This window comes from Carassius auratus, chromosome 27 (genome assembly GCF_003368295.1).
Source record: "Carassius auratus strain Wakin chromosome 27, ASM336829v1, whole genome shotgun sequence".
NCBI lineage: Eukaryota > Metazoa > Chordata > Actinopteri > Cypriniformes > Cyprinidae > Carassius > Carassius auratus.
Window position 1 is genome coordinate 22,844,393 of NC_039269.1, and position 26,364 is coordinate 22,870,756.

At 36.5% G+C, this 26,364-nt stretch overlaps 2 protein-coding genes across 4 annotated transcripts in view; both read right to left on the bottom strand.

Annotated features, from left to right (window-relative positions):
- glis1a (GLIS family zinc finger 1a) overlaps positions 1 to 16,105 on the bottom strand; it is a 28,700-nt gene extending 12,595 nt beyond the window's left edge. Inside the window, exons 1-4 of the mRNA XM_026206723.1 lie at positions 15,545 to 16,105; positions 6,045 to 6,153; positions 4,913 to 5,959; positions 575 to 736 (exon numbers count right to left, since the gene is read on the bottom strand). Coding sequence (XP_026062508.1) covers positions 575 to 736; positions 4,913 to 5,854 — 1,104 coding nt within the window. The 5' untranslated portion in view covers positions 5,855 to 5,959; positions 6,045 to 6,153; positions 15,545 to 16,105. The remainder of the gene's footprint in view (positions 1 to 574; positions 737 to 4,912; positions 5,960 to 6,044; positions 6,154 to 15,544) is intronic.
- Positions 16,106 to 16,247: 142 nt separating this feature from the next.
- On the bottom strand, positions 16,248 to 26,297 carry ndc1 (NDC1 transmembrane nucleoporin). Of its 3 annotated transcripts, none has more exons than XM_026206721.1 (18): positions 26,148 to 26,297; positions 25,748 to 25,868; positions 24,659 to 24,760; positions 24,365 to 24,539; positions 22,250 to 22,379; positions 21,212 to 21,320; positions 21,070 to 21,121; positions 20,818 to 20,950; positions 20,621 to 20,713; positions 20,224 to 20,305; positions 19,981 to 20,145; positions 19,600 to 19,860; positions 19,317 to 19,435; positions 19,034 to 19,084; positions 17,282 to 17,345; positions 17,091 to 17,191; positions 16,826 to 16,986; positions 16,248 to 16,691 (listed from the first exon to the last, which is right to left on the bottom strand). In XM_026206721.1, the coding sequence occupies exons 1-18, from the start codon at positions 26,184 to 26,186 to the stop codon at positions 16,628 to 16,630; spliced, it is 2,022 nt and encodes a 673-aa protein (XP_026062506.1). In that variant the 5' UTR covers positions 26,187 to 26,297; the 3' UTR covers positions 16,248 to 16,627. The 3 variants fall into 3 exon arrangements, with proteins under 3 accessions (XP_026062506.1, XP_026062505.1, XP_026062507.1); XM_026206720.1 differs by having other exon boundaries at positions 25,736 to 25,868; XM_026206722.1 differs by lacking the exon at positions 19,034 to 19,084 and having other exon boundaries at positions 25,736 to 25,868.
- Between the last annotated feature and the right edge of the window lie 67 nt (positions 26,298 to 26,364).

A 26,364-nucleotide genomic window follows, 5' to 3' on the forward strand; every position in this document is an offset into this window, starting at 1 on the left:
ACAGATATCACTCGCAGGCTGGTTGTTACACAGCTTTACAGACTGGCATGAGAGCCGCAGTGGGAGAGCTGCGGAGAGAGATGTGCAGCCAGAGCTGGTAGTCGCTGAAGTGGCTCTCTTTTTTTCTTCAGCCATTAAAGTGAAAGGAGATCTCACCAGTGTTCCAGACTATAATTCCTTACTCTGAATTTAGTGTAAATATAACCCTGTTATTACGACTACTTTGTCTGGAAAAAGTGACAAGTAAGCTTCCCTCGCTTGTTTGTTTTCATTAGTGGTGTACACCTTCTGCAGACTAGGTATAAATGTAAATTCACAGCTATATAGGTTAAACAGTGGGGTCCAAGAACCACTGGTAAAAATCATATTTGCATATTTATAATTAGTTAAAGGAACTTTTAGAATGTCTTTGTTTAATTACTGACCTAAAATGGAGAAAAGTGAACTAAATAAATGTGTGCATATAAATATTGTTTTCTTCCGAGACTTTAAGATCCAACTGTACGATTTTCCGCAGTGCATTTTTAACGTGTTTTTGTGTTTACACCTGATAGAGTCATAAGAATGGTCATACCGTGTCCAGATGTGTGCGCTGATGTTTGGCTCGATCACTGGAGTTGCTGAAGGCCTTGAGACAGCCGGGATGCTGGCAAATGTAGGGCTTCTCTCCGGTGTGGCTGCGCAGGTGGATCTTCAAGTTCTCCAGACGGGAAAATGCCTTATTGCAGCCTTCAAACTACAAGAAAATACCCAAGCATATATCCATATGAGGGAAAAAGCAAAAAATCATGCATGTACATGTGCATGCAAATTATGACATGCTTTAGTGGAAGAGAGTACATGCATAATTTGTATGTAAGCAGGGATTAATATATGCAATTGATTAGAAGATGATATGAAACAGAAACTTTTTTTTGCCATTCAATCTCTAAACAAAAACAACTAGAAGACATGTCTTGTCTGATACCAAGTTATGCTTGATAGACAAGTGAGAAAGTGTTGGCATGAAATGTTTTCCATGGGTCTTTTTTAAAGCTCAAAATGATACCAGTTTTGGAACAGGAAATGTTTTTGCCACAGTGCACAGTTATGTAATGCAAAGATGTTAAAAACTGAATTTTCTTAAAATGAACAGTAGTTCATCCAGAAAATTTAACTATTGCCATCAACTCCTCATGTTGTTACAAACCCATATTCAATTTTTTCTTCCATAGAACACAAAAGAAGAACCTCTGAAGAATGTTCAAGCTGCTTCATACTGTGCAATGAAAGTGGATGGAGACCAGGGGGCATCAAGCTCAAAAGAGACAAAAAAGCACAATAATAGCATCATAAATAAAGTCTATGTACTATACATCCCAAGTTACTTATGAAAAGATAAACACTCAAATTATTATTAATTCAAAATCTTGCATGACAGCTGAGAGGTGGTCAACTTTCACTTTCATTGTATGGAAAACAGCAGATTGTATGTTCGGTTATCATTAATTGCTTTAATTGGAGTAGAAAGTAAGTCATACAGGTTTTGAAAGACATGAGTGCAAGTTAGTGCCTTAAGCTCAAAATGATGTTGGGAAATTATAGCTATTAAGCCACATAAATGTCAAGTGCTCATATGGTTGTAAATAATTGTCTATAAATGCTATTCATGTTGTCAGTTCATGCACATTTATGAGGCTTGTTCTGAAGATCCGCACACAGACACACATGCCACTATCCCAAGTTTATTAAAGAGATATGTTCAAAGCTGGTTCCTGTTAGAACAAGGCTCTGCTAAGATGTTTGAGTTGGAGAGAAGCCAGCGAGGGAGTCAGTAATAAGCCCAGCTGATTCAAGGTGGCAGCCGCAGTCATGCAGACTTTTGGTTGGAGCAATTCTGCAAAATTATAAAACACATTTTGGCGGTCACAGGTGTGATGTCATGATGAGGTTATATGAAAAATGAATAGGGTTTCATTGAGCATCTTTACATTTATGCATTTATGACTATAACATTTTAATTAACCAAGTTGACGTTTCGATGTTTTATTCATTTAGGAGACACATTTATCCAAATCAAATACACTTTCATTGAAGTACACCAAAAAATGGGTTATGAATGTGAATACAAATAAATAAATAAAAAACAAAAACCATCTCAAGTGTGTTAAAGGGGTCATATGATGCGATTATAATTTTTCCTTTATCTTTGGACTGTTAAAAGCTTTTGGTGCATAAAGAAGATTTATAAAGTTGCAAAGACTAATGTCTCAAATCCAAAAAGATATTCTTAATCAAAGTTAAGACTCTGCCACGCCCCTCTAAAATGGGTTATTCAAACTCTACATGTCTACATCACTATGTGGAAATATTTGCGTAATGCCGCCCAAACGTTGACGCAAAGTAAGAAGGCGTGGTTTCAGTAACCGCAGTTAGTGTTGAAGCAGCCATGTCAGAGAGATGCTGTGTGTATCTAGGCGAAAGCAAAAGCACTTTTTTGGCCTTCTGAAAGTACAGTAGATGCATTTAGGAATCTTTAAAATTACTTACAACATATGGACGACTGTTTTTTGAACCTAGAAGAGGAGGTCATTCTGACTTTGCTACGACAATCTGGCGATTCTGAATCAGTTACTGTAAGTATGTTTTGTTATTAGTTTAAGTATTTGCTTTTGAATGTTCAAATGAGTTTTGAGCATTGCGCGTTGAGTATGTGCGTGCTTGTGTGTGTATGTGAGAGAGAGAGAAAGAGAAAGATAAGGAGAGAGAGACAGGGTCACACATTGGAGAGAGCTGTCTTAAACATCTGTAGCTTGTGTACTGCAAACAAATGTGAGCTTCATCACTATGTCTGTCACGTGACTCTGTTCCCCTTTCAGGCTTAAAATGATGGTAAATCTAAGGACATTATTAACTGTCTCTACATTTATTTTGAAAGATAAAGCTCACGATTATGGAAAGGTGTTTGCAGTGTTCGGCCAATCACAATGCACAGGGTCAGTTGGCCAATCAGAACAGACTGCTCTTGTCAGAAGGAGGGACTTTGTAGAAAATGACGCATTTGAGAGAGGCGGAGCATAGAGGACATACAATAATGTACAGTATTTGAAAAATTATTTTAGTTTTTTGAAAATTATTTTACTTTTTTGAACATTAAAGCATGTCAGCATATTCTGTTACACCAAATACACAATAATGATATTTAAAAAGCATCATATGACCCCTTTAAAGCAGACAAATTCAGAATTCTGTATAATGTACTCTCTCAGATTTAAATTATGTTTAAAACTGATAACAATACATAAAAGCATGAATGGTTTTAATCTTATTAGCCGTGCTGTTTACATTAAAAATCAGTTACAAATTATGATCAAACCACTAATCGAACTACATTTATTTGTAAAAACCTATTATCGTTCAGGACAAAATGTTTCCCAAATGATAGTCCTCTGGCCACCACAGTTTAAAGAGAAAAATAAAACAAATAGATGAAATAATATCCCACGGCTATCTTGCATCATTAAAAAGAAACACATTTCCTATGTAGCTCACGGTGAAGGAAATGAAACACAGCTTCATCAAAGTATTAAATTATTATAGGTTTAGGACACTGCTTGCAGTAATATCTTTGAGCTTGACTGTATCCATCTATTATTATATTCTATGTAATATATATCTACGCAGATCTCAAAAATAAGAGATGAACCTTAAGTTCTGGTTATGATTATTCAATATCAGGTAACAGAATGAAAGAACATTTTGCTGTTCCCTAACAATGCATGAGGACACTTACAAGTGTCATTGTTGAATTCCTTAAAAAACAATCAGGCAATGAATACTGCAAAACTTATTCTTAAAATCCTTCTTCAAAGTAGTCCTGGAAGGAGTTGACTGAATCGATGATTGCGAAATATCAGTCTCTAGGCAATTTTCACGATTGCAATTTTTAAGTGAACTATAAACAACTCTAAAATGTCTAAATCTTTAAAAGCTGCAATGCATCCATCTTTGGAGGTGAAGAAAGATTGAGTCCACATGTCAGTCTTTCTCAATTACAAACTCTTACTTCAAAGAACTGGCATGGATTGAAATAAAAATGTCTTGAGTTTTTACTGATTGATACAAATGATATGTATTAGTAAAACAACACCTGTGTTCAGTGTCTGGCACAATATTGTGATATACACTACCCAAAGAAAGTCTCTGAAGCACACCAAGGTTTTTCAGTTAAAATCAATGTTATCTCTTTTAATATATTTTGTTTTTAATGTTGAGTCATCAAATCATTCTAATATGCTTATTTATAATATTTTAACATTATAAATATTTAAATAATATATTTCTGTTACTGCATTTTTTTTTAGCAGTCTTTGATGAATGGAAATTTAAAAATAACAGCATTTATTTGAATTATTTATTTTATTTGAATGAAGAAAACTTTTGTAACATTATAGATGTCTTTAGTGTCAATTCTGATTAACTTAATGAGTCCTTGCTGAATAGAAGTGTTTATTTCTATAATCTCGAGCCGAACTTCTGAATGGTAATGTAGATGTGACAGAGAGTATAATCAGTGGCAAACCAGGGCCTGACACACCAGAAAATGATATAAAATTATAATAAATAAAATATACAATAATCATTACCAGAAGGTCCAATATTTAAAAGATTTAAAATGTAGTTTTAGACTAAATGTTAAGTTGTTGTTACTAATAAATTCAGATTTCGCATTAAAGAAAAATATCTGTTTAAGTTTTTTTTTTTTTTCAGCATGTCTAAAAACTCTTTTCCTGAAATGTAGGTCAAATTATGTCACTCTCTGGGTGTCACAAGTTTGGAATTTTTACTTTTTTTTTTCAGTATGTCCTATTCTATGCTGTAATGTTTAATATTATTGTAAATTCACCTGATTGAAAATAAAAACTGAACTCACCATGCATTTGTTGGGCTTTTCACCAGAATGGACTCTCATATGAATGAGCAGTTTGTATCGAGCATTGAAGGGCTTGTGCCGACGGACACATCCTGCCCAGAAGCAGGTAAATTCCTCGCCTTTTCGCTGATCTATGTGAACCTTCTCTATATGTCTCACCAGTTCTTCTTTCAGCCCATAGGTAGCCCTACAATCCATCCATCTGCACGGCTGTTCTTCACTCAGGTGTTCATTCATTCCCTCAGCCCCAGGAAGCCCACTCAGTCCCAGATCATTCTTCAACTGCTGCAGTGTAGGAAGCTTTTCTGACACTTCTGTCTGAGTATTGTGAAGGTTAAGATGCTGGCTTTGTTCTTTGGCTGCATCTGTGTCAGTGCAGAGATACTGAAGGAGATCTTCCTTGTGCAGAAGCTTCTCGTTACAAAGATGGAATTCAGCAACAGGTTCTTGTTTAGGAGACTTGGGATACAAACATCCTTCTGGAGGTTTCTGTGGTGTGCAACTGTAGAGAAGGTCCTGGGCCTCAGGTGGACCGCAGAGAGTCGAAAGAGATGGAGAAGTCAAACACAGCTCTGACATTGAGCCAGATGAGTGGCTTGAGGAAGGAGAGGAGAAGGATGGAGAGAAGGCACTGAAAGATGACGTGGACAGGGAGGAGCAGAATAAGGAAGGGGACAATGTGTCACTCACGTGCGATAGGTTATCTACAACCGACGTGTCACTCTTTGCGCTGCTGATATAGGACACAATGGTTCTTTCTGTGGAACAGACCAAATCGAAATCATCTGTTGTTATCGACACAGGCGACTCAGACAAGCTCCACATCTTCAGAGCTTCCATGTGAACAGCTTGGTTTAAAGAAGACAGGTATTTTTCATCATTGTTCACAAGGCCACACTGGTCCAGCTGTGCAACCGCTGGACTTAGACCTGTAGGCCTCATGACGTTCCTCCAGTTAGCTTCCCTCTGGATGTGAATCAAACTGTAGAAATTATTCAGGGGTCGCAAATGTTAGCAGTGACACACCTGTGATGATTCACAAGGTACCTGGAAGGAACGTCAGGAATAAATGGATGAATATATGCAGTCAATTCCAATCAGAAATATCAGGTCAAGTGTGTTGGTAGAAGACCTCAGGATAAACTGGTGCATGTTGAGGCTGAATGGTGTTTGGTTTTTCCATCATCTTAACTGTTTCAGAATGCAAAGCTCTGTTCAGTCCTTTTACCAGTCACTTTTTACTGCAAAGGGAAAAAATAAAGGGTAAAAATTAGTATCAATGTAACGATTACTGTAAAAAAAGAACAATGAAAAACCTCATCATCAATGTTCAAAAGTTTGGGGTTATTAGAAAATTTTAACTTTTGGTAATCAAGAATGTATTCAAACAATCAAAATAGACTGTAAAAGATTATTATAATTTTACAACAGATTTCTATTTCAAATAAATTCTTTTTTGGTCTTTCTATTTATTAAAGAATCCTGAAAAAACATGCGTCAGAAATATTAAGCAGCACACCTGTTTTCAACATTGATTTCAGAAACAGCATTTCAGAATGATTTCTGAAGGATCATGTGACTGAAGACTGGAGTAATGATGCTTTGCCATAACAGCAATAAATAAAATGTTTTCAAATATTTAAAAATATGCACCATAACAGTGGCTTCTCATTACAGAAAAAGTGTGGAGAGATTATCTTTGCTATATGACTATGTCTGTTGGAAATACTCAAAAAATGCATATTCCCAATTAACAGATTTGAGTCATACTAATATTGTACTGCTTGTTCATCAAAATAGCTGCATTCGCACTGTGACAGTGATTAAATTTGCAGAGACCAGTCTTCATTTCCTTGTTTCCAGTAGGTGTCCTGTCTGGTCTCAAATAGAAAACAAAACAATAAACCATTTGTCGCAGTGAATCTCAGTCTGCATTAACTTCCCTTTAAACCATAGACTTAACTGTACAAGAACGCCTGTGTTACTGCAGTTCCTCTTCTTAACAGACTGTACCACCAAACCAAACTCCTCAAGGGTGACATCCACAGCCGCTGAAAGCCAGCAGACAGCCGAGGTCGGAATCGCTGCACTAGGAGCCTATATGGTCCAATAAAAACTCTGTCAGTCCTCTCATGAATTGGACTTGATTAGGGTGTGTGTTTTTCTTCTCTTTGAGGGTGCAGGTAGCAATGTTCAGACTTGGTAAAGATTAACAGAGAGACATTTGTGCCCTGACAGACAGATTGCTTGGAACCAGGATGCAGATATCTGGTACCAAAACCGAGACTCTAATGTACCACATCCCTCAGCTAATGAGAAGCAGGCCTGGAACAGTGGGGAAGAGTCTTCAAGAGGTCTCTCCTGTCCAACACTCACACTACTGTGCTAAATTCATGCGCGCTTTAACACTCTGCACACATTCGCTCAAGTGATCCAGTGATGTGCTGCCATGATTGAGCTGGCAAGTTAAAGCGAGAGTGCTTTGACTACATGCATCAACAGGGCTTAATATGTCAAATCCTCTTCCCACATTGTATGTGTATAACACTACTGTAAATAAGATTCAATCTAAGTTTATAATCACAGAAGATAAAGTGTAGCATTTTTGTCTTTTCTTTTTTTAAGTTGATGGCCATGCCTCCTTACAGTAAATGTGTTATTTAAACAGAAACATATTTAGTAATGGGTCACTGTGGTTTTCTCTTGCAGAATAAGTGGCGAGGAATCTAATGAACAAATTATAATGACTAAATGTCTGACAGAATATCAAAAATATATCATGCATAACTCTGAAAACCACAAATCAGAACCCAAATTTATGACCAATTAAACACACACTCACACACACAAAAGCACAATTAAAATTAAATGTTGATGACATCTATTTTGCAAATGCCTCTTACATTGCTGTAAAGTTTCAAGGTTCATTAAACAAATGCGTTTGGTTACCCACCGAAAATAAGGAAAACAAACGAGCATATTAAAATAATAAGAAATCTCTACATACTCATGGGAACACATGAGTTACAGCATGGCATGACTAATGGATTGATTCGGTGTAACTGGTATAATAAGATTCTCTGGCCATGCAGAATCTTTACCTTTTGCACTCAATGAACCTTTATCAGACTGTTTTCTCAATAGTGGTTCACTAAAGTGTTGTTGTCCTGTCCATTATGCTTTCACACCTAAAGAACTTAATGGAGAAACACCATATGCCACTCTTGAAGTTATTCAATACCGTTCAGACTTTACCAGAGGTCTTTAAAATTCCTTCCACTCGAATTGTGGATATATTAAACACCTCAGCTAATTTCTGTTTTATACAAGATGAAAATGTACACCTTTAAAGGAATGGTTCACCCAAAAATGAACACTTTGTAATCATTTACTCACCCTCATGTCATGGCAAACTTGTATAAGTTTGTTTTTGAACACAAAAGATGATTTTGAAGAACTGAACACAGTTTTTGGTACCCAATAATACAATGTAAGTCAATGGGCACCATTAACTGTTTGATTACCAGCATTATTCAAAATATCAGATTTTATGAATAAACATAAGAAAGAACGACAAAAGAGTATATGATGAAAAATAAACCATATACATTTTGGGGTAAATTCTCTGTAAATTGCCTTCAGCAATTTTCAGAATTATGCTGAATGAAATAACCTATTATTGCCTTTAAAAAGCTGAGTTTTAAGGCAAATTGCTGATGAAATTGGAACAAATGCATAAGAAAACCATATGATTCCATTTAAGGAATTCTTTCATTTTAATATCACCGCAGATTGCTAAACACAGCTGTGTAATCTGACTGGGAAATGAGTACTTATTTAGCAATAAATACTTCTGTCTTCATTTTCAGAGCACTTCTATTTTAGGACAAACATATGTTATAAAATGCACCATGGCACGACACTATTAAGATTTATTACACAAATGAAAATTATGTTTTCATATATTTTTTTTTTTTTTTATATCATACTCTGTACTTGTTGGCTAAACGTGTGGCTGGCATGTTTATTGTCTCCAGAATGGGCATTAAAGGTGACATAAATGAATCTGCTTTGTAATTACTCTGATTTATTACTTTGGAGCAGGTGCTTGGCAGCTGTTAACTGAGCAGAGGGAAAAGACATAATTAACCATGATGTTAAGGTTTGTGTCATTTTCAACCCTGCCACTTTCAACAAGCCAGACATCTTTGAAGTACATTCAAAGACTGGATTCAAGCTAAACTAGCAGGACTATCCATCTCTTCTTACTAAACATAACACAATGAATGACGAGACACACAGCCTTGAAAAGAGGAATAATATCCTTTACCACATTTAGTCATTTCTTCAAAGAGACTTACAAATGAGGAAAAAACAGTACTAGTTTATCATACAAGAGCTAATAACACACTCAAGCGGAGTAGTATTGACAGAAACAAAGCTAGTGCAGAAGAAATTAGAAAACTGAAAGAGTGCAGGAGTTCAAACACCTCACTAATAGTATCTACTACAGAAAAAACAATACAAGATACTGTAGAGATAAATTACTGTACTCTACCTTCGTACACATCCACCATAATTAACTCTGGAAATTGCCATCATTGCATAAAGTCAAGCTGATGAATTGTCAGTTGATGAGGCTCTGTGAATGCGTTTTGTTTTGTAAAAACAGAAGTTACACATCTATAGTCTTTGGCTACATTTAAAGTAAGGTAAAAACATTCATATTAATGTGTGATTATTTTAATAAATACATTTATCAAAATGTAATTTTTGTTATTTTATGTAGCTGCAATATCATATAAACACCCACTACTGGTCATTAGTGCTGCGATTTATTAGTGAATTATTCTTAATATACTGACTATGTTTATGAATTGAACCTTATTGTGAAGTAACATGTTTTCTAAAAACATATATAAAAAAATCAATGGATCAGGAGTTCTGAGAAATCAACTATAGAGCCATAACTTGAGTAACTTCATAAGGACACACAGTATAAATGGGTATGTGGGAGCTCCACAGTGGTCCACTGGTCATATTGTGGCGCCAGTCCAATCTTTTTTTTTTTTTTTTGTATTTAGTGATGGAAGACGTCTGGATACGTGGACTTGTGTCTCACTGGGAACACTGGGTGTCTCACATTACCGACTGTTATTAAAGCACCGACGGAAGGATGCATCACTGAAGAACTAAAGCTGACCGCACTGCCACCCCGTCAGTCCGAACATTTACAAGCAAGTGCAAATCTGTGAGAAAACTCAGCTGAACTCCGGAGCCAGGAAATTCCACTGAAATGACAGTGGTTGAATCCAAACCACCAGACATGGACAGAGCTTCTCTACTGAACACGGTGGGCGGACGGACGGTACGTGGAGCCAGTACTTACACACTCCACATGTCTGCCAACAGCATGGCGTTTGAGGAGACGAGACCTCTTTAAATTACACACGGTTAATTGGTTTCAACTTGTATTCCATATTTCACGACATCTATTCTGGTTCTGGTCGAGTAAATGTCTATGATTACAGATTTACAAGGATGAAGGCCAACTGGTGAAAACTGATTAAATGTAAATGTAATGCAATACTCTGGGTGAAACACAAGTTATGCTAAACCAGTTTGCATTTGAGGTATAACATAATGCTGATAAAAAAAAAAAATATTTTGAATTGTTACTCTTTTTTTAGTCAGAAAAAAATATCTAAATCAAAGGACTATTCTGGCCTCTTAACAATCTTATTGCTCAGTCATTGAGCCAGCATACGGCAGACATTATATACTGTACATCATACATCTATAGATCTAGATCTATCTATCTATCTATATATATATAGATATATATAACACACACACGATCAAAATTGTTGTTACCCTTGGTAAATGACCAAAGAAGGCTATGAAAACAAATCCGCACTGTTAATCCTTTTGATCTCTTATTTAAAAATATTCACAAAAATCTAAACTTTGAATGAAGAATAAAAATTTAAAATGGGGGAAAATATCATTATGAAATACATGTTTTTCTCTATTAACATTGGACACAATTAACGGTACCCTTTTATTCAATACTTTTTGAAACCTCCATTTGCCAACATAGTATAGGAGATTTCTCCTATAATGCCTGATGAGGTTAGAGAACACCTGATGAGATCAGTGACCATTCCTTCATCCAGAATCACTCCAGATCATTCAGATTCCCAGCTCCATGCTGGTACTTCTCCTCAATTCACCCCGTGGAGGTCAGGGAACTGGAATGGCCATATAGCAGAAGCTTGGTTTTGCGCCCAGCGGCCCATTTTTTCTTTGTTTTTAAGGTTTGTTTTTAGATTATTGTCTGGTTGGAAGATCCAAGATTTCTGACAGAGTCAGTCACTTTTTTCAGTCACAATTTTTTTTAAACTGTTGGTATTCGATAGAATCAATGATGCCATGTGTCTAAACAAGATGTCCAGGACCTCCAGCAGTAAAGCATGAAAACAACATAAAAAAATACAGCAGTATATTTAATTGTGCACATGGAGTCCTTTTTATCTCTGTGTTCACCCAAACCCGTCTCGAGTGTTTGCTGCTAAAAAGCAAAATGTTTCAGTCACATCTGTCCATAGAAGCTAGTCCTGTTTGAAGTTCCAGTTGTGTCCGACAACTGCATATGCTGGAGATTGTTTTTTGGTGAAAGTATTTTCTTTTCTTGTTTTTTTTTTCTTGAAGCCCTCCCAAACAACATGTGGTGGAGTAGGTGCTGTTTGATAAGGTTTTCTGAATCTGAAACCCAACCTTTTTCTGCAGTTCTCCAGCTGTGATCCTTGAAGAGTTTTGGGCCACTCAAACTCTCCTCCTCACCGTGCATTACCACAATATAGATAAACTTCCTCTTCCAGACAGATTCATAACATTTTCTGTTGATTGGAAATTCTTAATTATTGCCCTGATGATAAATGGAATTTTTCGCTGCTCTACCTCTTATTCTTAAAGCTAATTTTACTTCACTAATTTGTGAAGCTCAATTATCTTTTGCTGCACATCAGAAATATATTCTTTGATTTTTCTCATTGTGATAGATGATTGAGAGAATTTGGCCTTTGTTTTCCCTCCTCTTTATATTTCTGTGGAACAGGAAGCCATGGCTGGATAATTTCATGTTCATAATGACCCTGTTGTGCGCAAAATTGTGAATATGAATAGGAATATATTTCAGATATATTTTCCTCATAAGATTTTCTAGGTGGTACCAGTAATTGTGTCCAACGTGCAACGTGCAACATGCAAAAAGAAAAAAAAAAAAAACTTTCATAATGATATTTCCTCACATTTTAAATTCTTATCCTCCAATGAAAGATTTTTTGCGGATAAAAAAAAGGATCAAAAGGATTAACAATGCAGATTTACACACCCTACATTTATCATATTACCAATTCTGACCAAACACACACACACTGGCCTGCACAAATCAACACAGCAACATTCCATAAAAATATCATTTGTTGATTTTTATTTCATGTAAAGTAAAAAAAAAAAAAAATCGAAGTTGCAGTCTTTTATAATGCATTTATAATGCAAGTGCTTTGTAAAAAATATCCTGTTAGATTTATCATTAAAAACAGTAAAAAAAAAAAAAAAAAAATTGGTCACAATTTTTCAGATGGGGCGGCATATTTGTGTCATATAATTCATTAGAGGTTACATTATTTTGCAGTAATGTGTCAATGTGATGATTGATTAACCTACGGTAAACAGGTTTTCCTATAAATATTTGCTTTCTTGAAATTCCAAACTTAATTTGTTTTATTTAAAGAAGTTGTATGATGACGTGTCTTTAACCTATCATGTCCTTTTAATATAACAGTAGCCTTGAACATCTGTTAAAAGCCATATTAAAAAAGAAAACTGTCCTCCTGCATTTCCAATCAGATTTCCTTAGCTCAACATGTAAATCCATGGTTTCTCAGAGATTTGTAGAACGAGAAGCTAAAAAAAAAGACAAATCTAAGTTTCACCTATAAAGCACAGCACAGAAATAAAACTGTTCAAAACAGTGTTTTTGGGCTTGTTGCAGTGAAAATATCTGATGATCCCCCACAGTGTTCTGGTTGGTCTCAGATCATATTTCCCAGCATTCCATAAAAGTTTATGGAATCTTGGCTTTAACGCATGAAGGCCCAATATGTGAGGTCGGTTCTTTTTAAATGGAGTCAACCGGAACCTTAAAGTTCTATTTGACAGTTCCCGTCAACAAGATCATCATCACATTCAATTAACTTTAAGAGCTGACCTAAACCACAGCAATACATATAGCATGAGAGGTATGCTTTCAAGACATTTACATGGACATGAAAATGAATTTGACAGTCACTGAAGCGTTTGTTTAAAGGAACTTTTGGAGTATTAAATGGCCAATAAAAATAACTTGTCACTGTAGTGATTTACAGCACTGCAACAATGCTGGTAATATAAACTGGAGCAGCCCAAAATCATCACAGAGAATCGAGAGACACCTGTGAATGGATATATGAATGCTGAGTTCAGCAGTTTATGTAAATTTAACACAGAAACAATAAGGATTGTTAAGAGATTTAGACTGTACATACTGGATATCTCACATCTTGTTGTTAAAGGAGAATCTATATTTTTGTCAATACAAGTGCATACAAGTTTACAAGTCTCCAACGACACTCAAGACTCTAGTCTATATAAAGTCTCAAATAATTCAAGTCTCACTGAAAGACGCTCTACTCTTTGACTAACAGGAATGCTTCTCTAGAAAGTCATTATTATATAGAAGCAAAAAAATAAAATTAAAATATTTCCCCATACTTATTCACTTAACTGTTCATAAGTCTCTAATTTAAGTCTCAAGTCAATTCTTTTATTTTATTTGTTTACTTGTGTGAATGGAGTCTCTGCGATCATTTGTTCATTCATGTAATGAGCAATTAAATCAGCCCATGAACAAAACAGTTAATATTCACTCAGAATAGCAAATCAAACCCAAACTTCTTTAGACAGTGTTAGAAGAACAGGGAAAACGAAAGGCCAAAAGCATCATATCAACCTATATTTAGTTCTGCTTCATGTAGTTTTAAATACCACAAACATACAAGCTGGAAAAACAAACTTGATTGACAAATTTGATGACAGAGCTTTTTAAAGGGTAAAAGACCACTTACAGCCCATGATTATAATCACAAAATCTGGCACCATTAATACAGCATTTATGGAAAGAACTTCAGATTTTTCCAGTTTCTGGTAAATGTAGAACCTTTAGCTTGCCATGCATGCCTAATATCTTTAGTGCACCCCAAAGCAAAACAAAAGTAATGAAATGATCCTCTGCTTGACGCATAACACAGTTATAATGTGAGGTTATGAATTGGCTTTCACTGTAAATGGACTGATTTTTTTCTTCTGGGATTTCTGGCCAACTCTGATAGTTAAACACAAACTTAACCATTGACCATGTTGTAAAAGCCAATAGTGCATGAAAAAAGTTTTCTTTCAATCCTTAAACAAAACATAAAAGTAGAGATTACCTAAAACACCCCCATGTGCAGAAAAATGCATGAATAGTTTATATTTTAGAAAAATGTAAGCCAAGCGAGATTTTATTCTGTTTACAGAGGTTTTTAGCAAAATCAAATGTACAGTATCATTGCAAATCCTTTATGGATAACTTTTTGGTTCAGTTTACATGAATCTAAACTGATAAATTAAAGACAGACAAGGACTAGAAAAGATGAACTGAAGTTTTCATAAAAATGCAAAGTATTACACAAGAAGGAAACAAGCAAGAATGTTTTGGTCAGTCAAACCATGAGAAATAATGCCCCTTGAGAGAGACCGAAAAGTATTAATCCTAAACAATTTCATCATGTATTAACATCTCAACCAAACCAAAATAGCCGAGGGCAGCGGAGGAATTGCAGCAGTTTTTCTGAATTGCCTGTTAAATTCAAAACAGTCTTCAACTGGACATCAAAATATGTTCACCATAACCTTATATTTTAATTTCCCCATAGACAACTCCAGAAGGTCTCTCGTCTGTCTGTCTTTTATGATTGACCATAAAATCTAAAGTTTTTAATAATGGACTTAATTTCCCAATAATTCAAATTGTGTCATTTAGTCACTTTCATGTTGTTATAAACGTATTATTTCCCATTTTGGGGTAGACTTTCTCTTGAATATGATACGTTTCTAGAAACCTGAACATAAATTATCTGGAATATGATTAAGAGTGAAATTAAGTCTTGCTTAAAAAAAAAAAAAAAAAATACCTTGGGAATGATTTTTCAAGGACCTGCAACAAAGCCACATATTTCATAATCCCAATGCTGGACTTGCTGTATCAAATATAATGGGTTTATCTAAATATAGAGGAAATAAGAAAGGAAAGGTACTATTTTTCTAGCAGATACCACATGGACAGAATAAACCGCAAAGGAAAAATACATGCTCATCTTCAGCGTGTAATGTCAACGTATTCATTAATCATGTAAGATTAGCATTCAACAAATTAACTGAAAATATTCATCATCCGATCGAGCTGATCCCAAAAGATGATGGTTTGATACGGATGTCGTATAATAAATAAGTGTTATGTAGGCTACTGTGGTAAAAGTGCAGTAAACTTACCCGTGGTTCAATCACTGTTAGTCCACAGCTGCAAAAACGACAGGAGAGTAAAACTCATCCATCCTTCCCTCAGTGTGAAGACCAGCCCCATAACCCAGAAACTGCTCCATCTCTTCCCTCTTAAAAAGCGACTGAAAGTGAAACATAACCGCCTTCTCGTCCTTAACGCGAGTAAACCGGTAACGTTAATGTAATGACGTTAGATAAAACCGCCAAAAATTAAACGCGCTCGTCTTTGGAAGGAAACCGGCGTTGTGTTGTGTCAACGTAGCCTACTAATGATTTAATGAACCTTGATTCATTAAATCAGCGTTAATAGACAGTGATTCATATTCCAGCACAAAACTACTAAACTATAAAGTCAAACTTTTATTCATTCTTTCCCAGTAAATATTTAACAAACCACCTTTGGTTCAGCCATCAGTAATTAGTATTACAAACGAGCTTGTGGGGATTTAGTTGGAAATACAGGCCTAAATAATATTAATATCACAAAATGTCTCTTTTAATATGATTTTTCTATACACATGAGTTTATACGATATTCAGTGATAAAATCCCATTTGAAATTAACCACACTTTAATATTAAATATTTAGTCAAATGTGCAATCGCAAACTGCTGTGAAGAGCAGAACACAAACAGCGACACCTGCCGTTCATCAGAGGAAATGCACACCAAACTTTGTCTGCAGCCACTGACATGCCATTTTACAAAAAAGTTTATTTAAACGTATTAAGGTTTCCAAAATATAACATTTGACTAACACTATGTATTCTCTTTTGGCAAACAAATACACCAAATGTGTTTATGGTAACCACATAATCGATGCAAGATTCAAAAGGGTGGGGGCTGACCCCCATTTTTTGTTATTGGGGGCATAATGAAATTTAAATATACTGAGGATGGATTTCAGTGGGAAATAAAGTGCAGCACTTGGCTGTAAAGTAAGGCCTTGAGTGACATACAGCACGAATCCCCCATATATCAGACCTTTCAAAGAAAAAGCATATCGTCTTTGGGTCTCCTCACTCACACACGCACGTACGCACACACACACTGAGAAGATGATGTTGTGTGCTGCTCTATTCCTTGAATTCCAAGAACTGCTGAAGCCTTTTCCTATGTTCTGTTGAAATATTCACCGCACTGTAAACAAAGAAAATGAACAACATGATTGAGGATAAACATGTATCTTATTGAATACAGCAGGTTCCCAAAACAAATTCATCCACTTTATTTTTTCTCAGAAAGAAATTACTGCAAATAACGACGGGACTTACTTCAAGTGCTCTCCAAAAGTGGTAGTTATCTTGTAGATGGCGGTCTTCAGCGCAGCCCTCAGAGCAAACCTTAGAGTCTTGTAAGTGGAGTCTCCCATACTGCAGATGGTCCTCACAGGTTTGCTGGAGGCATGTGGCAGTTTGAAGTGTCTGTCAACAGCCTACAATTTAAAAATGTAAGATTAACCAAATGAATCAACTTCGTGTCTTCATTTGGATTCCTAGATTATCAGTTTTAACACTTGTGGAAAATGACTTCTTTTACCTCTAGCAAGACTACCAAGCTGCTAAGAATATTGGGCAATGTGGTCTGCACAACTCCAAACTGATCTTCAGAGAAAGAGGCTGCCACCAGATGAGACAGTCCTTAAAAACAGAAGTAACAAAAGGCACAATTAATTATTCAAACAAATATACATACGAGATGGCATTTCTGAAAAGTTACTCTTTTCTGACCTTGGAGAGCCCAGATATGAGCCTGGCTGTCAGCAAACAGAGCTTGGCTAGAGGCTTCTGGAAGCTGTACATTAGATAAAAATATTTCACTATGAGGGAAAAAAAAACTTCAGACATTGGGTATAAAAGATAAAGAAATGTATATAAATTATAAAAGTTACTGAAAGTTCTTTTCACATAACTGAAATGCACTTTCTAATGTAAGAATACTGTGATTTGACACATGCAAGAAGATGCAGTGGAGATCATAAAGATAATCTATAAATTTTTGATTTTTTCAGAAATAGTAAATTTTCATCGCTCAAAATATAAATGAATATTAGCTGCAGGTATACCATGGTTATACTAACGTGTTTGACAAAACCCAGGCATTTCAACAAAAACCTTTATTTTGGGGAAAACATTGATCAAATTTAGAGAACAGTAAACAGTGTAGCACGAAAGATTACAACTAAAATTCTGAACGGTTACAGCTGTCAGAAATTAGTAGGAAGTGTAGAGGCCCCAGCTTCGAATGACTTCAGCACATCTGTGGCCGCAGGATATGTTCGTTTCCCACACTACATTGGTGCGATCAAGGTCCACTCTTCTTCCACGGTTCTGTGACTGTAGTGTATAGGTTTTCAACCCTGCTCCTGAGGACAGACACACTGTCCTGCAAAGTGCCTCAGCCGTTTCATTATTTCAGTGTTCTTAGCTTTAAGGAACTGCTTTACCCGTTTTGCAGTGTGACCGTGGCATTGTCTTACATTAAAATTGCTGGCTGATTGGGCGATAAACAGATGGAAGGAACCACATGTTGCTGAAGGAGGTTCTGATAAACATTTGCAATCACCCTGCAATCTAGCTGTAGAACAGGCCCAAGTCCTGCTGCAGACAACATCCCCCAAACCATGACACTTCCTCCGCCACCTTTCAGACTTCTTATCACACTTTGGGTTTATTCTTTCCTCAGTTTAATCTTGAACAAAAGTCTCCTATCAGACCCAAACAAATTAAACTTGCTCTCCTCACTAAAGTGAACTTTGTACCAGTTCTCCTCTTCACACAACATGCTCCGCCGAGCTTAGTTTTTTGACGGTCTGCTAATGAGAGGCTTCGTCACTACAGGACGGGCTTTCAGTTCATCTTCTCTTAAACATTGAGACTCTGTATGCCGAGACAGATCCTTACCCTGTTCAGCGCTGAACTGGCAAGCAATTCCAGCTGCAGTGTTGAACCAATTTCTCATTGACTTTCTGCATTATCCTGTCCTCTCATGCAACTGTCTTAATGAGTGTAAACATAAACCTTGGAGTTAAATCTGTAAATGTTCTCTAATTTTGATCAGTTCTTATTCAAAATACCTCATTTAAGTTTTTTTGTACTGTGCTTCAGATGAAGCAGTGAGCTTGAAATATAGGAAATAAAATTTATATTATATATATATTTTAGACACACACACACATACAGATGTATTTCAAAAGCCATTCACCCCCGAAAGCCCAGAGAGAGAGAAAAAAAAGAAAATTATGTAGTTACAGACCCAGTTTATCTACAGCTCCCCCAATATTATTAATATCTAAACACACAACCTTAGACAGAAAGAAAAACCAGAGGAACGGGAAACTAATGATGTTGGTGTTAATTTATACATGGGAAGAATCTAGACGCATGCATTAATGATTTTTGTAACTAAAAATCTGTTGTGGGAGCATGCAACATGCATCTGTAGACAAATCCTTTATTCAAATAATGCATGCTTAACCTTACCTTGTTAAATAAATACACTATCAGCACCCGCTTTGCCAAAAAGCTTTTAACCTGAGCAGAACAATTGAGAGTATGACAGGAACATGAGTTAACAGGTGTCTCTAGGCCATGTAATGATATCACACTGAAACGTGAACTGCCCTTTCCCCCAGCAACCGAACTGGACACTCAAAAGCTTGTCCGTTTTGGTTCCTATGGATACACATGCTTGGAAACCAAGAAAACACTATGAAAAAATAAATGATTCATTTACAGGCCAGGTGTGACAAGATGAAAAGCTTACCTGCTCTCTCCTGTTCTGTAGCCACTGGGCCAGGAAGCTGGGTTTCTGATTGGCTGCAGGAGGACTAGGAACAGAGGCAGGGGCAGGGGAGGCAAGAGGACTGCCATTGGATTGTGACTCTGAAATGAGAACAAAGAAATAAACTAGATATCACAGTATTAATTATTGTTAACAAATGTGTACATGCTTCTCACAAAAATTTACAAACAGAGGGAGACCATAAAAATTTATTTATAAAACCAAAAAACTAAAACAAAAAAAGTATTTAGTATTGCTTTCTCACCTGTGGAGGCACTCCACAGTTTGGGCCCTCTCCTCATGATATGGGGGCTTTGTACTGCACCAGACCAGGGAGACTGGGGATCCTGTTGGCCAACCAGACGTCGAAGAGCAGGGGAAGAGAAAGGGCTGTTCACATCTGGGGTGAAAGGAGCCGTCAAAGCGCTGTTTGCTCCCCCCACTGATGACTTGAAGACTGAACCAGGGGTCCTTAGCGGGACACTGGGTCGAGGGGTCTCAGCAATGCCCTCTGTTCCTGACACCACTACAGATAAAACAGGAAAAAATAAAATCTCTCTCTCTCTGGAGCAATATGATTCCTCTTGTAGGTTATCAAGGGCAGTACCAGACTTGTGTTCAGATTTGCCCTTTTGTTGGACGTTACCTGAGCTGCTTGAAGAGGCTGATCTGGTGTCACTGCTGGCAGACGGAGACTTGACTCGGCCGTTGGAGGCGACCGCATCCTGATGAGCCACCAGTCTCTGTGTCAGCTCACTCAGCAAAGACAGACATTCCCCACTGATGGCGTTCCAGTTATGAGGGTGACCACCTACATATGCAGGTTCCATTGGTTTAGCAGTCATAAAAGTAATGAGTTTAGAGTTCTCTGAGAGTATTTCGTTGGTACCTGGCTGACTCAGACTGAAGACTTCTAGTCTGCGTGAGAGAGAATGTTGTGATAACAGAGCCAGGTCTTGTAGAGCCAAAAACTGTAAAACAGTCAGTTCATCAGTTAAGGAACTAGAATATCTTTAAACAGGAATCAATGACATTTAGGATCCGTTTTCAGGGTTTCAGCACACTTTTAACTATGATTTCATGACTTCATCTTTTTTATAATACATCTTAGAGGTTGCACTCACAATAAGCTGCTCTGCTTAAAGCAGTATTTAATAGGTAAGTTTAACTTAATGTATATTCCTTATAGAAATTTCCATAAATTACGATTTCATTATTTCCATAAGCTTAGAGATAATAATAATTAAAAAAAAAAAAATCTGAAAAGTAAAAGAAAAATCCCTAACCTTCATGACTAAAGTGGTCTTCTCAGTCAAAACTTTGGGAAGACACTGCTCCGCATCCTCAGTAAATGTGGACTGCACTGGAAAACTGTAGGCCTGAAGACGCACAACCAGCCATCAGGATCATTTTCAAAACAGGTACTACACAAATGTCTGCTGCTTTGATACATCCCACAGAGAAACCTTCACATTAAAAGTACCTCTGTGACATAAATCCTGAAGAGAAGCACAGTGAGATACCAGGTTAGGTACAGAAAAGTGCCACTGATTGACAGGTGGTAAAGGAGGGAGAAGTCTAGTAGTCCAGTCAATGAATCCAGCGACTGAAGAGAACTATAAAGTTACAAAAGGGACATAAAGAGTTACAAGTATTCTTGAATATGGGTTTATGGTGCTTTCGTTCACATTAGGTAAACACTCAGATCTTGGTAGACTTTAGTTCCAAATCTGACCTGTCTATCTGTAGATTAAGTGTGCTGGAGATCCAGGTCTTAGGAATATACCCTAAAATAAAACAACATTTCAAGAGAATCTAACAGGAGAACAGACAATTATTATATGATGCATCTCTGATAATCAATGTCATCAACTTACCAAAAAAGAAATAGAGAGCAGCAAAATTCCTGGCTGAATATAAGGCCTGAACAACACTGCACTTGACCACCATCAGCAGACAGCCCTTGAACCGTGGATATTTGTATTGCTGGTAGGGACAAAAGATATTTGCACTGATAAATTATTAATGAAAGCATTAATGATTGAGCTATTTCTCATTCAATCATACTACAAAACATTTTACAAATAAATACTGAATTAACAGTATAGACTAGTGGGGAAGTGATACATTGTCATTGTGAAAATATTAGCCATATTAAATTACCTATCATGGGCTGATAAGAGTCAGAAGCACAACTACTTATTTTTTTGACAGAATTGTGAACCTACCACCCTTCTGAAGGGTGAACCTCACGATTCTGGTTTTCCTAATTACTTTTCTCAAGCAGATTTAATTTTCTAAATATTTATATTTCTTATTATTTGACTAAATTTCAGGCAAAGTAAATCTAAATTACATGCAGCAATCTATGTATGTGCATATACTGTCCCTAAAGGGACTGGTGTCACTTCTCACCAGATCTGAAATGAACACGCAACTGACAGTTGGCAGAAGCTAGAGTTTATAGTTATATAGCAATATGGATATTTTTCTTAAGCACATCACTTCAAAAGGCCTTTATTAACACGCCAGGGTGATGTGGAGCACTTTATGATGGATGGATGCATATTTTTGGCCTTCAAAATCTTAACCCTCATTGACTGCCATTATAAAGTTTGGAAGAGCCAGGGCATTATTTAATATAACTCTGAGTGTATTTGTCTGAAAGAAGAAAGTCATATACACCAAGGATGCCTTGACAGCGAGTAAATCATGGGGTAATTTTCACTTTGGGTGAACTATCCCTTTAAATTAAACAGCGTCAAATCATACAGTGTATATATCATATCGGCCATCGGCCATCTGCCAGCCTGCCTGCTCTCAAAGATACTGGTATCAGACATAAAATGATATTCATATTAACCACTAAATGTAACATTTAGAAACTAATCTGAATACAATAGCCAAATACTTACTTGTATGGGTTGAAAGGACACATAGTACATATTTTGAACCACTCCCAAGAAACTATGACTGTATCCCATGAAGGCCCCAGCCAAGAGAATAAAAAGATGATACTCATTCAGACAGGTCGCTACTTCACCACTACAGGAGCAAACATAAAATAAGGACAGTTATTATTCACATATTGTTAGTTTTGCAAAGTATGTCATTAAAAACAAACACAGAGATAACATTTCTTCTTTATTTTGGAGGTCCTCTTGGCCTGTATTAGGGTAAAGGCCGATTTATACTTCTGCGTCAGACCTACACCGAACATGTATATAGACGCACTCCCTTATGCCGTAGCCTGACGTGCACCTCTCCAAAAAAAAAAAAAAAAAAAAAAAAAAAAAACAGCATTGGGAATTCAACATGGACTGCAAGCACTGTGATTGGTCTGCTAGAATCCCTCCCTCTGTATGTGCTAGAGTTTTGTGTGTGTTTATGTGTACTTAACGACAAAGAAAAGTCTTATTATATTACATAGCATTATGCATCAGTAGTTGTCCGCAACAAACAATGTTGATCTGCTGTGGTACAAGTCCTTGTGAAGATGTAAAAAATGACTATCTCCTGTTCCATTTTTGTCTCCTTTTGTAGTTTTAAATGATTTGATATTTATTTGCCGCCATCACTGCTAGAATGCTTCTCCGACGAGAATGCAATTAATGAAACCTGATCCTCTGAGCAATGAAAAGTAGTGTTGGGCGATATGGTCATTTTTCAAATCATCATATCGTCCGGCCGTGAGATTGACAATACACGATATTATCATGCATGGGTGGAGCAAGAGAAAGACTCTTTGTTCTTGTCATAGAAGAACTATTTGGTGTTTTAAACTGTGCAGGTGCGCGAGAGAGAGCCTATGGTATCACCAGTAATCAAAAAAAAAATACTTTCAAACATACTGATAAACTAACGTTAAATATAAAAATACTGTATTTAAAACAGATAGTTCATACACAGTCAGGCGCAACTGTCATATCGCCTGTCCTGTGACAAATTTACTGCATCTGCGCTCAGAAGTTATCAGTCTAATGTTCTGCAAAATCAGTCTACGGTGAAAATCAATAATCGATTTCATTTAAAGTCCAGCAGTTTAACACTATAAATGGGCATAAACGAACATGTTAAATATAAAGTATTTAAAACAGCTAAGTTCATATATTATGAGTAAAGTTGAATTGAACTGCTGCATCAGTCATACAGAGCTCCTCATGACGAGACCGACGCACCACCACAGAAACAAGAATGAGATGCGTTCTAACATAACCGTGGCATTAAACTCAGTTTGTGAGGGCTCTTTAAAATATAGCACATATATAATATAGGCCGTTCAGATTACTTGTTAAAGTGCAATGAAATACCTTCTATCTGCAGACGATGTCTGTCTGTCTGTCTGTGGATGGAGACTTTGCAACGGCCAAAACTTGCATGAATCACATTATAGTGCAGTGTGCATGAAAATAATAACAAGGCGGCAGAGCGAACTTATCATCCATAGTAGTTCTCATGAGAACCACTATGATAAGTTAACTCTGCCGTCTTGTTATTATTTTGTCTTTATTTTGTAATGCCAAGAAAGAGTTAATCTCTCGTGTATGAGAAGAGCACATTGCCTTGTACCAGCCATTAAATGTGTGGGACACCAGCTCCTCATTTTCTATCTCTTTCATTTCATGGATTTAACGAGTTATCCAAGTCAAAGCGGACAACTTTAGCGACTACAGGCTCTAATGCTCCTGCGCTCATGGTGTGTGTGTGTGTGTGTGTGTGTGTGTGTATGAGAGAGAGAGAGAGAGAGAGAGAGAGAGAGAGAGAGAGAGAGAAATGAGGTGCTGAAGTGAAATTGCTGGGAAGTTTGATAGCCGAATTATAATAAGCAGCCTAATAAAAATAATTGTTATTATTATTATTATTAAAATCGATTACATTAATAGGAAAATGAGCCTTATATCGTCTTGATTATCGACAGAGAAATGTCGATATCTCTGACTATCGTCGATACACGATACTATCCTCTATTGGCACAACCCTAAATGACAGATCAGTGTATGTGGGTCAAACTGAATCAGGTCATAACCCACCTCTCGCTTTGCCTGCAGGGAGTTCCTAGAGTGCTGTAACGTCCTCCGATGGTAACAGAAGCGCACCACATTACCAGCATGCCCATGGTGCAGTAGACCAAAGAATGAACACACTGTCGAGGGTGGAGCACCGTCCCCAGGAGAGCCATGCGTGAACATGGAATAGAGGGAACCACTTAAGGATACACAAAGAGTGACATAAATAATCTGTATACATTTTATATTACAATGCAATAATTGCAAATGTAATGATTTTGCACATCAAAAAAAAAAAAAAAGATCAAATTTACTCACAAGTGTAGAACTCCAGGTTAAAAAAGCCAGTGATCAGAACCACCCCACACAGCACCACAAGGGAAAAGATGGTGCTTGAAGCCATAAGAAGACTTGTGCAATCTGGAACCAATGTTTGAGATGCTGACTTACATACAATTCAGATATTGATCATGTAAAGCATTCAGTATTATATGTGATGTGAATTTCCCAATTAAAATCAACCTGATCAAAACTTTGCTTAAAAACATGTTGCGGATTATCTTAAAACGTGTATGATTGATAGTTTATACTTTAAGAATAAACTTAAAAAGTGACCAGTTTTCCCCAGCGTTAACTACGCAAATGACAAATAAATGCCTCTTGACTCTTGATTGATAGTTTATACGTTTTTAAGCAAGTAAAATCTAAATTTCCCCTTCAGGTTGTGGTACCCATCTCTTTGCTGGGATATATTGACCTGTTTATATAAAGTGAACCTTTTTTTTGTTTGGATTGGATTGAATCAACTTGGGTTCACTTGATGATTCACATTTAATAAAAACAAATCACATGTTGCATGCGAATACCAAATATGATACATCAGGCTTTGGAGGAACATTTATTTGTACATCTCAAAGTCATTATTGTATCATATTGTGTCATTGCATGTTTTGCACCACACACACACACAAAAAAAATACAGAGCTATTTATAATAAAACTAAGCATTTACATATCACCATGACATATTTTTGGGTTACAGATTGCAGTTTATGTAGCTTGTTATACTGTTACAAAGACTTTTTGATTTACATCACAAGCTAAAAATGTCATTGTATTATAAGAATCATAAAATCCAGATTAATTAAATATGATACGAAACAAAATGAAACATATAAGCAAACTTTTAAAAAGTTTATTCAAGCAATCAAGAACTAAACTTTTTCTAACTATGATTTCATTAATACGGTTTTAAAGGGTTTAGCATATATGTATTATGTCCCTTGAAGTCAGAACTACTTCTTATATAAATAACGGAAATAACACTCGAGCCCTTCTCTGTATCGTTAAGTTAACGTATTGTAATTCTGTATTTTGTTAGGCACTAGTAACTTACTCGTTTCCTCACCTGATATCCATTGGATGGGGTGAAACAGGCTGAATCTACTCAAGAGAACAAAGACTGCAGTTGTCACTGGCAGGAGAAGCACAGACCATGCAATACTCGCCACAGCCCTCCAGATCACAACCTGAAATGAGATTGAATTTGGTCTAGCATAGGCACATTTCATACATCTCTTCAGCCTCAAACACAATCTTTCTACGATTATAACTTTAAACATTCATTCCATTTCATTTAACCTTCTTCAAACAGACATCAGAAGACACTAAACATGTCACTGTAACTGTACATGATGATGTCCAGAAGTATTTTAACGTTACATACACTGCAGACCAAACACTGACTTCCTAATTGGTTAGGTGCCTTTCAGTTATTTAAACACGACTTACATTTAACCAGTCCTTACCTTTCTTATAAACCAAGAGTTCTGTTTCAGCGAAAACATTTTATCATTATCGTTTCAGTCCAGCATCACTAGAACAAAATCCATATCAACATGGAAAAAGTGTGAAGATTACCCGCGCCACACATTCGAAGGACCTCATAAGGACCCCTGCGAGTGTGTCTGACTTACTGCCTGAATACAATCACCCTTTAATAGATAGCTGCTCACTCCATTATTT